The sequence below is a fragment of the Canis lupus genome, chromosome 8 (assembly GCF_048164855.1).
Source record: "Canis lupus baileyi chromosome 8, mCanLup2.hap1, whole genome shotgun sequence".
Classification (NCBI taxonomy): Eukaryota; Metazoa; Chordata; class Mammalia; order Carnivora; family Canidae; genus Canis; species Canis lupus.
This window is the reverse complement of record NC_132845.1, coordinates 8,039,211-8,055,361: the sequence shown is the minus strand read 5'-3', so window position 1 is coordinate 8,055,361 and position 16,151 is coordinate 8,039,211. Positions and strand designations below refer to the sequence as shown.

General features: G+C 38.9%; 1 protein-coding gene and 1 pseudogene across 2 annotated transcripts in view; one reads left to right on the top strand and one right to left on the bottom strand.

The window, feature by feature from the left end:
* The window catches only part of PIGK (phosphatidylinositol glycan anchor biosynthesis class K), a 135,900-nt gene that overhangs the window by 21,731 nt on the left and 98,018 nt on the right, over positions 1–16,151 (top strand). Inside the window, exons 1-2 of one of the 2 annotated variants that reach the window (XM_072834115.1) lie at positions 6,840–6,997; positions 12,117–12,170. In XM_072834115.1, coding sequence (XP_072690216.1) covers positions 6,902–6,997; positions 12,117–12,170 — 150 coding nt within the window. In that variant the 5' untranslated portion in view covers positions 6,840–6,901. Of the gene's footprint in view, positions 1–6,839; positions 6,998–12,116; positions 12,171–16,151 lie in introns of those variants that run through there. The other variant, XM_072834116.1, reaches the window with a different exon arrangement.
* LOC140637706 (serine protease inhibitor Kazal-type 2 pseudogene) lies at positions 1,872–4,773 on the bottom strand (annotated as a pseudogene).

Sequence of the window (16,151 nt, the reverse complement as noted above, 5' to 3'; positions counted from 1 at the left end):
CCTGTGAGAGTCCTGCATAAAAAATTTTATTAGAGATGCCATGAATGTGTGTGATTTTGATGTGATAATCAAATGCTTGTTTTCTCTTTTGGTTGCTAAGTACTTATTCACTAAATGAGTAATGTAATTGAATTCTAGTCTAAATGCAAACTCTGGTTAACATTTATTTTTTTAATTGAGATATAATTGACATAATGTTGCTATAGTTTTAGGTGTAGTTTTTTCCTTGTGATGAAAATTTTTTTTACATGTTTTTAAATTTAAATTAAATTAATTAATGTTTAATGTACTAGTGGTTTCAGAGGTAGAGGTCAGTGATTCATCAGTCTTATATAACACCCAGTGCTCATGACATCACGTGCCCTCCTTAATGTCCATCATCCAGTTACCCTATCCCCCATGCACCCCCCTCCAGTGACCCTCAGTTTGTTTCCTAGGATTAACAGTCTCTATGGTTTGTCTCCCTCTATGATTTTACCCTGTTTTATTTTTTCCTCTTTTCCCCTATAATTTTTTGTTTTGTTTCTTAAATTCCACCTATGAGTGAGATAATATGATAAATGTCTTTCTCTGACTGACTTATTTCACTTAACATAATACATGCTAGTTCCATGCACATCATTGCAAATGGTAAGATTTCTTTTTTGATGGCTGAGTAGTATTCCATTGTGTGTGTGTGTGTGTGTGTGTGTGTGTGTGTGTGTGTATCTCATATTTGTTGAAGAGACGACTGTCTTTTTTCCATTGGATATTCCTTCCTGCTTTGTTGAAGATTAGTTGACCATTGAGTTGAGGGCTCATTTCTGGGTTTTCTGTTCTGTTCCATTGACCTACACGTCTATTTCTGTGCCAGCACCAGATTGTTTTGATGATTACAACTTTGTAATAGAGCTTGAAGTCTAGGATTGGGATGCCACCAGTTTTGGTTTTCTTTTTCAACATTCCTTTGGCTATTCGGGGGCTTTTCTGGTTTCATACAAATTTTAGGATTTGTTCCAGCTCTGTGAAAAATGTCGATGGTATTTTGATAAGGATTGCATTGAATTTTAGTTTGCTCTAGGTAGCATAGACATTTTAACAATATTTGTTCTTCCAACCCATGAGCACAGAATGTTTTTCCATTTCTGTGTGTCTTTCTCAATTTCTTTCATGAGTGTTCTATAGTTTTCTGAGTATAGATCCTTTGCCTCTTTGGTTAGGTTTATTCCTAGGTATCTTATGGTTTTGGATGCAATTATAAATGTGATTGACTCCTTAATTTCTCTTTCTTCTCTCTCATTGCTAGTGCATAAAAATGTAACGAGATTTCTGTGCATTGATTTTATATCCTGCTATGTTGCTGAATTCCTGTATGAGTTCTAGCAATCTTGGGGTGGAGTCTTTTGGGTTTCCATGTAGAGTATCATGTCATCTGTGAAGAGTAAGAGTTTGACTTATTCTTTGCTGATTCAGATGCCTTTTACTTCCTTTTTGTTGTCTGATTGCTGAGGCTAGGACTTCTGGTACTATGTTGAACAACAGTAGTGAGAGTTGACACCCCTGCAGTGTTCCTGACCTTAGGGGAAAAGCTCTGAGTTTTCCCCCATTGAGAATGATATTCGCTGTGGACTTTTCATATAAAACTTTTAAGATCTACTCTCTTAGCAGCTTTCAAATACACAATACAGTATTGTAGCCAAGAAACAAGGACTTTTTGTGTTTGCTTGAATTATCAGTCACTGCATATAACTCTCTTCCACACCTCCTCTCAGAAAATGTTGTCTAACAAATCCTGTGCAAAGAAACACAGGAAAGGGAAAATGGGAAAATGGAACTCATCTAGCATTCTGATGAAGGTGGATTATCCAATTTCTCTTCTATAAACTGCTCCATCAACATGGTCTACTCTGGATTATTTTAATACCATGACCATCTTCCCTGATTTTCATGCACAGAGTACACTCATTGGGATAAGTGGACATGTTGTTTCCAAACACAGGGCTAAAGTCTGTCTATAGGGCATCCTGGTAATTTATACTGATCGCAGTTTGGTGTTTTGTATTCTTAAGGCAGGCCAAATGGAAGAGTTCCGAGTCCAAAGAGGCTGCCCAGTACCTGGCCAGGATGCCAAGAGCACCATGCTCCCCCTGTGGCTGGCTGTCAGGTTGCTGTCTACTTCAGTGCCAGTGGGACATGCAGTGTGACCCAAGGTTGGACAGGTGACAGGCTGGGGTGGGAATAGGGCTTGGTATTGTTTTTTTTTTTTTAATTTTTTTTATTTTTATTTATTTATGATAGTCACAGAGAGAGAGAGAGACAGAGACAGAGACAGGCAGAGAGAGAAGCAGGCTCCATGCACCGGGAGCCCGATGTGGGATTCGATCCCGGGTCTCCAGGATCGTGCCCTGGGCCAAAGGCAGGCGCCAAACCGCTGCGCCACCCAGGGATCCCCAGGGCTTGGTATTGTTAACTATAGTCACCATGCTAAACATCATATTCCCAGGATCTACTTATCTTATACAGTAAATAGAAGTTTGTACCTTTTGAGTGCCTTTGCTCCTTTTTTGTCTACCTTGCCCCTCACCTCTGGCAACCACCAACCTGTTCTCTGTATCCATGAATTAACAGTTCTAACCAAATTTTAAACAATGCAATTTCACATACTAACAGATAAAAAAAATTATTTCCTGTGTTGAGTGGTGTTTAAAACTGCTCGTGTGTCCTACACTTGGGTATGAAGCTGGCTCTTTTCCACACTTGAAAATCAGTGGTTCAATGAAAAGACAAAGAGAAATAGAAATCTACTTCTTTAACATGACAATGAGTATTTATTCTAAGAGCTAATGATAGACTTAATGGAAAAATGCTAAAGCCATCCTTTTAAAAACAAAATGAAACAAGAAAATCTTCTTGCTATCAACATTAATTCTTCTTGCTATCCAGACATAATATAAGCTAGAAAAAGAAATACAAGAAATAATATTGGAAAGGAAGAGACAAAAAGGTAAATTGAGGATAACATTACTTAAAAACTAGAAAAACCAAAACAATTTGTCAAACAAAAATCTTAAGTAATTATTAATTAATTCTTATCAAAATAGTGAAAAAGTACTTGGACAGAAAATACTATTTGAATATCAGCAATAACCGATCAGAATACATAGTATTATGGATATTACCTATTTATAATGATATATATGTATATATTTCCTATACAGTGAAAAAAGATCCATTAAGAATAACAACAAATGTTAACAATGCTTAGGAAGTTGCTTAATTTAAGTACCTCTGGCTTAAAGTTCTACCGAAAAATTAAAAAGAGGAACCGCAAATAGAGAGTTCCATATTCTAGGGTGAAGGACTAAATATGATAAAGATGCAGCTTTTCTCAAATTTATCAATAGATTCTGTAATAATCTCATTAAAAGTCAAAATAGTATTATTTTCTTATAACTTGGAAAATTATTATAAAATTCACTTGGAAAATGACCAGGCAAAAATCATAAAAATCAAAGAATTTTTGTGAAAAATTAAGTATACTGGGCAGCCCCAGTGGCTCAGGGGTTTAGCGCCACCTTCAGCCCGGGGTGTGATCCTGGAGACCCAGGATCGAGTCCTGCGTCCGGCTCCCTGCATGGAGCCTGCTTCTCCCTCTGCCTGTGTCTCTGCCTCTCACTCTCTGTGTGTTTCTCATGAATAAATAAATAAAATCTTAAAAAAAAAGAAAAATTAAGTTTACTAAAACGGTTAGCCCTAATGGCCAAATAACAAAGCATATTAAAGCAACAGTGATTAAAATAACACAGTACTGGCCCCAAAGAAAGACATATATTTTAACTGAAGTGGACAGAAAGCCCAGAAATACTGTATTTATGACAAGTGTTTAATAACAGAATTATTATGAGTCACTAGGTAAGGTAAGCATTGCCTGTCAGATGATGGAATACCAATTTTGATAAAAGTAGTAGATTGCTAAAGCAATGGCTCCCTAGAATCATGTCTCCATTTCTGCACCCTTGTGTCTCTTGCTATGGACACACTATAAAGTTTTGGGTGCTTTGTTATGCAGCAATAGATATCTCTTATAACATCTCATGGCATATACCAAAATATAGTCTAGATAGTTGAATAGTTAAATAAAAAATCAAAAGAAAATAAAACTTGATCTGAGACTTGCATGAACTTGTGACATTTCAGGTGTAAGACATTCTGGTAGTGTGCTCTCTTTACAAGGGAAAGCCTAAAAATTGAGCACCTAACATTAAATACCTCACGAGATATAGTAGCAAAGGAAACAAAATGGAAAGAGAGACAAGAAACTGGGAAAAGCAGTAGCATAAAATATGAAGGCTTAATGTCACTTCTTCATAAATGTATTCAAATTCATGTGTATAACAAAGCTATGAGCAGAATAGTTACATCAGCGTACATAAGACAGTTTATACACACAGGGAAAGACGTCAGATCTTGAGAGCAATCAAGGAAGTAGAAGTAGAACAACCCTGAGGTAACATTTTTGTAGCAAGAAATTTAGAGGGAAAAAAAGGTATAATTTGGTGTTAGGTTGTATTTTGATAGCACCATGAGTGTACATTTTGGAAAGCAATATATTGAAAGGCACTAACATTTTTCTACCTTTTGACTTAAGATTCCTGTTCTAGGAAATTATCCAAAGAGTATAATTCGACAAGTGTAAAAGGCCAAATGCACAAAGGTACGCTTTACAATATGGTTTTTATAGTAAAACTCGGAAACTTTGTATTGTCCAGTAAAGGGGCGATTACCTAGAGGCATTATGATTATATTATATTATTATTATTGTTTGAGGAATTATGATGATGATGACGATGATGATGGATATCCAAGTTACCATTCAAATACAAAATCATGAAGATCACAAAGTAGCATAAACATGTTTATGTCATGCTAGATACAGATAATTTAAAATTGAATGCTTATAATGAACATAATGGAACGAATCCACATGATCTTATCAAATTCTCAGACTCTCTTCGAAGTAAATTTTAGCTCCACAATTACAGAAGATACAAAAATTTAAACAATTTCTCTATGTTCAAGCTTTTAATGAGAAGACCCCATGCCTGTTAACTGCAGCATCCACCCATGTTTCCAAGTAACTCAATCCATCATCTTTGTGTGGCCAAAGGCTTGATCTTCCCACTATATCCCACTTTATCACTTCACATAATTCAAGGAATTGGCCACACTATGCAAACTAGGAAATAGCTTCTTAAGATTTATGGGGGGGAGGGTCACAGGTTTTTCTCCCCCACTTTTCAAATAGCCATTTAAGCGTTCTATTTTACAATACAAACACTGAAAATGCGGTTAAAGATCAAGGATCAAAGAAAAAAATTAAAAAAAACAATAAAAATAAGTAAAACTCAGTTACATGGGACCTACTCTGTACTGGGCACCGTACCAAGTGCTTCATTAATCATTTAATGCTCACAATCATCCTAGGGGTAGGAAACAAAGGTAGAGGAAAAATTAATAAATTTCCTTACTGCCTACAGCCCATTGACGGGTCCTTGAGATAGGCAGGGAGACCTTTCTCTAGGGACTCAACTGCCTCCGTGTTGATACTTTGCCAAGGGCAAAAAGAAATCTTAGCTCAACCCCCAGGACCCTGTAAGTCTACTTCAACATATAAAAGTTCTTTTGAAGACTTCTTTTATCTCTGCTCCTCCAAGGTATATGTTGGAAATCATCCCCCAAACATATGACCCACCAATATTCATTCGAAGGGTGTCATGACTCAGGTTTTATTAGACAGTAATAAATGAGATTTCCCCTAGAATAGCTAGCCCCCTCAAGGTCCTGGAAACCTTGCTTGCAAATTTCCTTAGAAACTTAATGCTGGGGCAGCCCGGGTGGCTCAGTGGTTTAGCACCTGCCTTGGGCCCAGGGTGTGACCCTGGAGACCCGGGATGGAGTCCTGCATCCGGCTTCCTGCATGGGACCTGCTTCTCCCTCTGCCTGTCTCTCTCTCTATGTCTCTCATGAAAAAATAAAATCTTTTCAAAAAAATCAAATTAAAAGAAAGATAAATGCCTGAGGGATTCAGAGGAGGAGTTAATACCCGTAAAGGGGTTTCTCCAATATCAGTAGGACTAACCACAGTGGGTACTTAGTATGCATATGAATCGTGAGTGAAGGAGGTATTATCTAAAATGCAAATGTCCAGGGATCCCTGGGTGGCTCAGCGGTCAAGCACCTGCCTTCAGCCCAGGGCGTGACCTTGGAGACCCTGGATCCAGTCCCCATAGGGCTCCCTGCATGGAGCCTGCTTCTCCCTCTGCCTGTGCCTCTGCCTCTCTCTCTCTCTCTCTGTGTCTCTCACTAATAAATAAATAAAATCTTTTAAAAGCCTAGGGGAGGTGGGTGGGGGGTGGGGGTGACCGGGTGACAGGCACTGAGGTGGGCACTTGATGGGATGAGCACTGGGTGTTATTCTATATGTTGACAAATTGGACAGCAATAAAAAATAAATTTATTTTTTAAAAAAAAATTTAAAAATTAGGCTCTCGGAGCTTGCAAAAAAAAAAAAAAAAAAAGAAACTTAATGCTATCTCTAACCATCTCCCAACTTGAAGGTACATAATGGGTCACTCCTCATGACTCTAGCGCAGCTCTTTCTGCCCATGAGTCCTGTCCCTGTGCTTTAATAAAACCACCTTTTTGCATTAAAAAAAAAAAAAAGAAAAAAAACGTCCCATCCACCCTGGCCCCGCGACCCGGGGAATCTTGAACTCAGAGCAAGCACCTGTTCACTGAAGGCCGGCTTCAAGGAGGTGCGGGTGGCGTCGCAAAAAAAAAAAAAAAGCGACGCAAAACCGCGCCGCGCTGCTTTCCGGCACTGGCTCCGCCCCCTCCGGGAGCGGGAAGCGGCGCCGGGATCATGGTGGCCGCCTGCCTTCCCCGCGAGCGCCTGAGGCCCCTGGCCGGGTGGTTGTTGCTTTTGTCCGTCGGCAGCGTGGCCGCTGGTCGGATCGAGGTAGGCGGAGGCCCCGCAGAGCCGATGCGCGAGCCCCGGCCGCCGCGGGAGCATCCTCGGGGCGCCGGGGACGGCGTCAGGCGGGGCGGGGCGGGGCCGCGGGGCTGTGCCTTCGCCCTTGACCCGCGACGAGGGGGCGGGGCGCGGGGTGAGGGGGCGGGGCGTGGGGTTAGGGGGCGGGGCGTGGAGTGAGGGGCGGGGCGCGGGGGCGGGGGCGGGCGCGGGGGCGGGGCGAAGCGCCTGCTCCTGGTTCTGCGTCGCGGGAGGTCGGGGCCCCTGCGCGCCTTTCCTCCCCCAGGACTCGGGGTCGGGCCTGCGCCTCCCGGGACCAGGCGGGATCATCTTCCAGTTCGAGAACCGTCTTCCGCCGGAGCCCACGTCCTCCGGGGTTGCTACTGAGTCACACACCTGTTTTGAAATTATTATTATTATTTTTTGCAAATAAATTTTTTTTTCTTTAATCGCACTTGGTGATCATGGCTAGATTGTGTTCTCAACTTCAAAAATTGCTTTCACGGAGTCACACACCTGTTTTGAAATTATTATTATTATTATTTTTGCAAATTTTTTTTTTATTTTTTTTTTTTATTTTTTTTTTTTATGATAGGCACACAGTGAGAGAGAGAGAGAGGCAGAGACACAGGCAGAGGGAGAAGCAGGCTCCATGCACCGGGAGCCCGACGTGGGATTCGATCCCGGGTCTCCAGGATCGCGCCCTGGGCCAAAGGCAGGCGCCAAACCGCTGCACCACCCAGGGATCCCTATTTTTGCAAATTTTTTTTAATCGCACATGGTGATCATGGCTAGATTGTGTTCTCAACTTCAAAAATTGCTTTCACTGTGTCACCTGTTTTGAAATTACTATTATTATTTTGCAAATAAACTTTTTTTTTAAATCGCACATGTTGATCATGGCTAGATTCTGTGTTTTGAACTTTAAAAATTGCTTTCAGGGAGGATCCCTGGGTGGCTCAGTGGTTTAGCACCTGCCTTCGGCCCAGGGCGTGACCCTGGAGTCCCAGGATCGAGTCCCACGTCGGGCTCCCAGCATGGAGCCTGCTTCTCTCTCCTCCTGTGTCTCTGCCTCTCTCTCTCTTTGTCTATCATAAGTAAATAAATAAATCTTAAAAAAAAATTGTTTTCAGTGCGGTGGGGCTCAGTGGTTGAGCACCTGCGTTTGACCCCAGGGCAAGACCCTGGAGTCCCGGGATCAAGTCCCACGTCGGGCTCCCTGCATGGAGCCTGCTTCTCCCTCTGCCTGTGTCTTTGCCTCTCTCTCTCTGTGTCTCTCATGAATAAATAAATTAAATCTTTGATAAATAAATAAACAAATAAATAAAATAAATTGCTTTCGCTTTCCCAGTTCCACTGGCTTCATGGGAGCCTTGGTCATTTCTTGCCTAGACTGTTTGCAAGAACTATCTCGTCTCCCTCCCCCCCCCCCCCCCCCCAGGCTTCTAGAGTCACTCACTTGTATGTTACATTAGGCTTCATAAAAGGCAAACCCACTCAGGTCATTCTTAACCATTTAATCCTTTCAGTGTTTTCCTGGTTGCTCACAGAAGAAGGTCTAAACACATCATAATCTGGTCTCTGCCCACGTTTTGATCTTTTTTTTTTTTTTTAATTTGATTTATTTATTCATGAAAGACAGAGAGAAAGAGGGGCAGAGACACAGGCAGAGGGAGAAGTAGGTTCCTCGCAGGGAGCCGGATGGGGGACTGGATCCCAGGATCACGACCTGAGCCAAAGGCAGGCGCCCAACCCCTGAGCCACCCAGGCATCCCCCAATTTGAATTTCAAAAACAAGCAAACTATACTAATGTATTACTCTCTTAAGTTCTTAGGTAACGAATCTACCAAAAAGTCAAAAGGAACACAAAATAATTCAACGTCATTAAAACCTGTTGAACAACCAATGATTTTCATGCAGCTAAATATCCAAAACACAGCAAGATTCTAAATTATAGGAATAATTAATTCAGTTTCGCTTTGTTTTTTGTTCTTTTTTTAAGATTTTATTTATTCTTCATGAGAGACACACAGAGAGAGAGAGAGAGGCAGAGACACACAGGCAGAGGGAGAAGCAGGCCTCATGCAGGGAGCCTGACGTGGGAACCAATCCTGAGACCCTGGGGTCACGCTGTGGGCCAAAGGCAGACATTCAACTGCTGAATCACTGAGAGGTCCCCGTTTTGATCTTATTGGAGTCCTTTCTTTCCACCTCCTAAGTACCTTGAGTTTAGACCGGGTTTTAAAGTTTTTAAATACATACCCTCCAGTTAGAAAAGCTAGAAAAGCACCCTCTCTCTGTATCCATAAATTACTGCTAATCTAGATAGTTCAATATTTATGAGGTGTATATATATTTATTTATTTATTTATTTATTTAAAGATTTTATTTATTCATGAGAGACAGAGAGGCAGGGACATAGGCAGAGGGAGAAGCAGGCTCCATGCAGGGAGCCTGATGTGGGACTTGATCCGGGGTTTCCAGGATCACGCCCTGGGCTGCAGGCGGCGCTAAACCGCTGGGCCACCCGGGCTACCCTATAAGGTATATTTTTAATATAATACAAGTATGAATAGAAGTTAGCTATTTTCCTCCTTTATTTTAGTGAATTATCTTGTATCCTTCATTTTGGATACCATTTTTTTTATAGTTACGTTGTTGCTGTGGTTTTTCACATTAACCATTAACCATGTTTTTTTTTTTTTTAATGCCTTTTGTTCTTCCCTTTTTTTTTTTTTTACTAAGATGCAGTAAAAGCATAACCTCTGTAGAGCCTTTCCTTATCCCTTGCCTTTGCTTATACTGTTGTTAATTTGTACACTTAGCTAGTATAGCACTCATCTGCTATAATCCATACATTATAGTACCTGTTATTCCATCATCGTTCACTTAAGAATGGAAAGGCTAGGAGCACCTGGGTGGTTCAGTCAGTTAAGCCTCTGCTTTCAGCCCCGGTCAGGATCGCAGGGTTGTGGGATGGAGTCCCGCATAGGGTGGGCTACCTTTGGGGAGCCTGCTTCTCCCTCTCTTTCTGCTGTTCCCCTGCTTGTGCTCTCTTTCTCTCTGTGTCAAATAAATACATTAAAATCTTTAAAAAATAAAAAGAGTGTAGTAGCTCCCTAACTGGTCTGCCTCAAGTTTCTCTTCCTTCCAGTCTATTTTTCAAGCTGCAGCCAGAATAATTTTTAAAAATGCAAATCAGATCGTGTCACTCATAAACATCTTAAAGCTTCCTTAAGGATCAAGAACAGAATCTTCAGTATGACCCATGAACAAGGCCCTGCATACTTTGGCCCCTGCCTTGCCTGCACTTCCAGTTTCTCTCTCTCTCTCTCTCTCTCTCTCTCGATTTCTTTGACTTCTAGTTACTCTAATCTTTCAGTTTCTCAAAACCTTTTAAGTTCCTTTCTGCCACTAGGGTGGATTTCCTTTTGTCTGAAATTATCTTCCCTATTCTCTTTATCTTTTGGATCCTAACCTAAATGTCACTTCTCGAAGGAAAACTTCCCTGATGCCTTCCCACTTCCCACTGCCAGAATCAGGTCAAGTCAGGTCTCTCTAGGAGTCTGTTATACTCTTTCATGATACTGTGTATCTTTTCCCTATAGGATTTATAGTTTGCCCTCATCTGCTTAATGTGTGTCTATCAAATTGGATAGTAACCTCTGGAGGCAAGTACTATGACTGTTTTGCCCATCATTATATTCTGAGCACTCAGGACAGCAGCTGGCACATGACAGCCAATAAATGGGATGAATGAATGCTACATTGGCGTGGACATGTTTGCATGCTTCTTTATTGAACTCTGGGGTTCTTGAGAGGAAGCAGCATGCTTTTTAGTGATTTTTGTATCACCGTACTTTACGTGTACCTGGCACGTAATGGGCCCTCCATTCATGAGATGGAGAATGAGTGAGTAACTTTGCAGTGCCTGTATTGTTTTGTTTAAACAATCACAAAAGAGTTTTGCCATATCGAATTCTTCACTGAAGTCTTAATGATGTAAGAATTTCCAGCTAGAAGGGACATTTGAGACTATTTGAGACTATTGAGTCAGATCTTACCTTCTGCATGAGGGAAGTCAAGTGACTTAACCCCAGTCTCACAGCCGTGTGTGCAATAGGATTGGGGCTGAAGTCCAGATCTTCAGATTTTTAAACTAATGCTTTATCTATTGTAGTGCATTGTTTTCTTTTGCATCTAGGTATCTGTTGAAAAAGGTTAAAAAATACATGTATATGTGTATATGATCCACAGATTTGAGGGAATTTTTAATTTTTTTCTCCCTAAAATTTTCTTGCCAGCTGAAAATTAAAACAGCTAATGTTTGTTATGCGATTATTATGTTCCCATCACCATTCCTACCTTCTATGTGTTGGGTAATATTACTATTTTATAGATGGGAAAATGGAGGCTCAGAGCTTTCCTAAGCTTTTAACGCTAGTAAATAATAGGGCCCAGATTGGAATCCAGGCAGGATAACTTCTCATAATTAATACTGTTTGGTAGCAGATCTGGGGTCATTAAGGCTTATATCCACTATTATTTTAATATATAATATCATGCTCATTAGGTATTTGGATGTTGGCTTTTGAGGTTTTGTAATACTCCACGATGGCAAATATGGTTCAGACTTTAACAGATTAGCCAAAGGATACATAACAATGTGCTAGAGAATGTGGTTAATCAAATATTTTGATGTGTTCAAATAAAGTAACTGGAACCATCTAGCACAGAGTAGGAAGAAGTAATGAATGAGACTTCAGTAAGAAGGGTGTTAATTTTTATGTGTAGCATCAAGGCATGAAAATAAGATGTTCGCGGTTTGAAGACTGAATGGAAAACTAGAAGCATATGAGGAAGAGCTGGTTGTGTTCGAGATAAAATGTATAAAAACAAGCAGTGCCCTAAGACCCCACTCCAACAAAAAATAAAACTTGGGTTCTTTATAAGATCAAAACACTAGAACCTTTATAAATGTGCATAGTGATAACTTACTCTCATTATATTATTACTGAAGACTCCATGAATCTTAACTGTTCTTTTTCAGTCTTTATTCTCAGAAATGTGGTTTTTCTAATGTTTTTGTTCTTATTTGACTTGTAGGATCAAACAGAACAATTCTTTAGAAGTGGCCATACAAATAACTGGGCTGTTTTGGTAAGTATGTTCTGTAAAGGTATATGTTGCTGTTCACATTAGATAGGTGAGAAAATTTTGTGTGAATCAAATTTCTGAAAAAAAAGTTTCTCATCTTACACGCCTTATTTGATTTGGCTGTATTTTAAGTTGTATGAACTAGTATTCTGTGCCTTCAGTATGCTGTGTGGTGATATGTAAATGAATATAAGAATAAATAGGGATGCTATTGTTAAAGGAATCATTTTATAAAATGTACAATTCATGATGGAAACTAATAATTGTATTATCTGTAATGTTTGTAAATACTCTCTACTTGGACTGTTTTTTAATTGTTTTCTTTTCTGGCTATAAAAATAAATGATCGTCATAGAAAATTCAAATTATACAGAAAAGTTTAGAAGAGGACAGATTAATTTTATATTGGGTGACTATCACCTCAATTTAAAAAAACGGAAGACAGAGAAAATATGTTCAAGTCCCACGCATGCCAGAATTAACATTTTGATTCCTCTAGCCTTCTTTCCCTCCACATATAAGCACAAAGATAAATGATTTTATGTAACTAGGGTCATCTTATACCTGTTTTTTTGCACCCCATAGCAGTATATCTTGGAGGTCTTTCCCTGTCAATGTAGAGATGCATAATCTACTTCCAAAGGCTGCGATATTTTCCATTTTATCAATGTACCATAATCTGTAGTTCATGGGTATTTAGATTCTAAATCTTTAATCATTTTAAACAAGGCTATGTTGGACAGCCTTATACCTACGCCTTTGTGAACCTGACTGATATGCTCTTTAGGATAAATTCCTAAGGCATTAATTTGGGAAGTTATGGAGCATAATTGCTCTCCAGAAGCACTGTACCTACCTCTTTTCTCTAATCCCAAAACAGCTATGTATTATGACTCTCTGCCTTTTCTTTTTGACTGCTAGGTAACAAATTAAGTTTTGTTTTAATATCATTTGTTTTGATTCTTAGTAAAGTTTACTTATTGGCCTATTTTTTTCTTCTGCCCTTTTTTTTCTTGGTGTGAATTACCATCTTAATTTATCTGGATTTATAAATTCATATTTTTAATTTCCCTAATAGAATAGAATACACGTCATCAATTCTGTTTTTCTTGCACTTGGAAAGTATTTGGATGATAGTTCCAGTCCCTGCTGGGGACTTTTTCATGACATTTATATGATTAGAATATATAATAAATTTGACTTAATGAAAGAAAATATATGAAAGGGTTGACTAGAAGAAAGAATGAGGAAATAAGGAGGCAAGAAAGAAAGTGAATTTTTGTGAAAAAGGAAGGGGGAGTAGATGACGCACTGCATGTCAAAGCCAGTAACTCATGTTGGAAAAGGAGAAAAACCGGATAATGAATTGTAGGACTACAGTGGGAGCGTAAAGGAGGTGGGTGGGTGGGTAGAGGACTTAGACTAAGAGCGTAGAACAACCGCATAAGACTATAATTACCTTTACTAAGGCTAAAGGATGACTGCATGTTTGGGGCCTTGTAGTTTTATTGAGAATAGTTTCATTAAAGTATGTAATTATCTCTAGGTTGCTAAAAGTAAATAGTGATTACATTCGCCATATATATCTGTATTACATACAATTTTATTGTGATTAAATAGAATACCCTAACGTGAGTATATGGATCGTTTTATTGTTCTTCAACAAACAACACCTCTGTGCTACTCCTCCAGAGAGATTTTATGAAGAAATTGAACAAAAGCTGCTCAAGATAAGGAGACAGGTTTTTGGTGGCCACTTAAAAGAGGAGGTAACTTACCAAGAGGCAGGCCACACTCCACCATTCCAGAGGATAACTTGCTCTCCAGGAAACTAAGAGTTCTTTAATGACTAATCTCTCTATGGGAATTCTTAAAAAAGGGTGTACCTGTCTACCTTTCAGACAACTAATTGCCAAAGGGCTCATCCTATGGAGTAAGAGCCTATTACCTATTAGCTTATACAGCATAAACACTGAAGCTTTTTTAGGCTGGGAAACCTCTAACTGAGCCCCTCTTTGGTCTCAGTAACTTGGGTCTCAGATAAGAAATTAAATGAGGATGAGAAAGAATTACTACGGAGCATTTCACAACAATTGCAGTTTTGTATTGTGTGTAATATTTTACTCATGGACTCAGACTTCGTAAAGTGAGACTTTAGTGAATTGTGCTTTCTTAAATGGAAAATTCTTAAATTTGACCAGGCCCAAGTTGGAAATACTAAGCATGCATTTTTTTTTTCAGTGTTATATAATTCACATTTAAAAAACATGTGTTTTTATTCTCTACCAATTTGAATTACTTTGTTTTTAGTCTTGACTAAATGATCAAACATAAATGAATGCCCTTTTGCCATTGTACTATGACTGAGAAACTTTGCCACCATAGGGAGATAGAAGGAAAATTGAATTTCATTTTAGTTTCAAGATCTGCTTTCAGTAAATCATTTTTGCTGCTGTTTATTTATTTTTAAAAGATTTTATTTATTTATTCATGAGAGAGAGAGAGAGAGAGAGAGAGAGGCAGAGACACAGGCAGAGGGAGAAGCAGGCTCCATTGCAGGGAGCCTGATGGGGGACTCGATCCCGGGTCTCTAGGATCACAACCTGGGCTGAAGGTAGTGCTAAACTGCTGAGCCACCCGGGCTGCCCTTTGCTCCTGTTTAATAAAAAAAAAAAAAAAAAAAGCTATAATGCTAATCCTTACTCATGGTTAAAAAAAGGTACAGTGATGAAGGGTGTAAACTGAAAAATCACAATATCCCTCTTTGACTCCCATTTTTAATCTCTGTGATCACTATTATTTTCTTGTGCATCCTTTCAGAAATTTCCAGTGCATATAATTGCATTCCTATGTACCCCTCCCTCCTTTTAAAAAGGCTAATGGATCATATCACATGCTCTTTTACAACTGGCTTTTTTTTTTTTTTTTTTTGTATTTCATTTTGAGAATATGAATAATTTATATTAAGTTGGTATGTCCTGGTCCTTCTCTTTTGCCACCTTCATTTCATGTCTAGTAAGTTGCTGGTAAAAATGAAGGCAGTCTCTCAGATTTATGCTTAAATAATAGCTGAGAAAAGGCTTTTGGGTATGATAAAGTGCACTGAATATACTGGTTTTTATTATGACTAATTCAGATGTAAATTAAGCTATTTCTGCTCAAGTTATGGAATCAGTAGATTTCTAGCTTTATTTCAATTTTTCCTAGTATAGGCAGTGTTATAGTGAAGATTCTTGAATATGTATTTTTGCATACTTATCTAAGATAAATCAAAAGATAAATATATATTCAAATTTGATGTATGTTGCAAATTACCTTCTTAGAAGGTTTATATTAGTTTAAATTCCCAACAGTAGAATATGGGTTATTCATTTTCCCACATGATTGCCAATACTATGAATTGTCATGAACTTTTGAATACTTATCAATTCGATTTGTGTTTTTTAAGTTATGACAAAAGTTGAGCATCATTAAGAGTTTTATTGTCCATTTTGAATACCTTTATTATGAAATGATTGCTCTCATCTTTTTCCCATTTTTGAAAATTGGATTGCTCATTTTTTTCTCATGGAGCTACAATTATTTCCAGTTTTTCATTTCATTTAGGACTTTATGGTATTTTTGACACATGGAATTCTACATTTTAATGTAGTCAAAAATTATAATCTTTTCCTTATTGGATTCCAGGTTGAAAATTCATCTTAATAAAACCTTGTGTTCTTTTCTGTTTGCAAGGACAGGAGTATTTATGCAATTCTCAAAGCTGTCATTATACCTACTACAAGCAGAGGCATGTTGTAGGAGGTAGGGAGGGTCTTTGGGTTATTTATTTATTTATTTATTTATTTAAAGATTTTTACTTATTCATGAGAGAGAGAGAGAGAGAGGCACAGAGACATAGGTAGAGCGAGAAGCAGGCTCCATGCAGGGAGCCTGACATGGGACTTGATCCCGGGACTCCAGGATGACGCCCTGGGCTGAAGG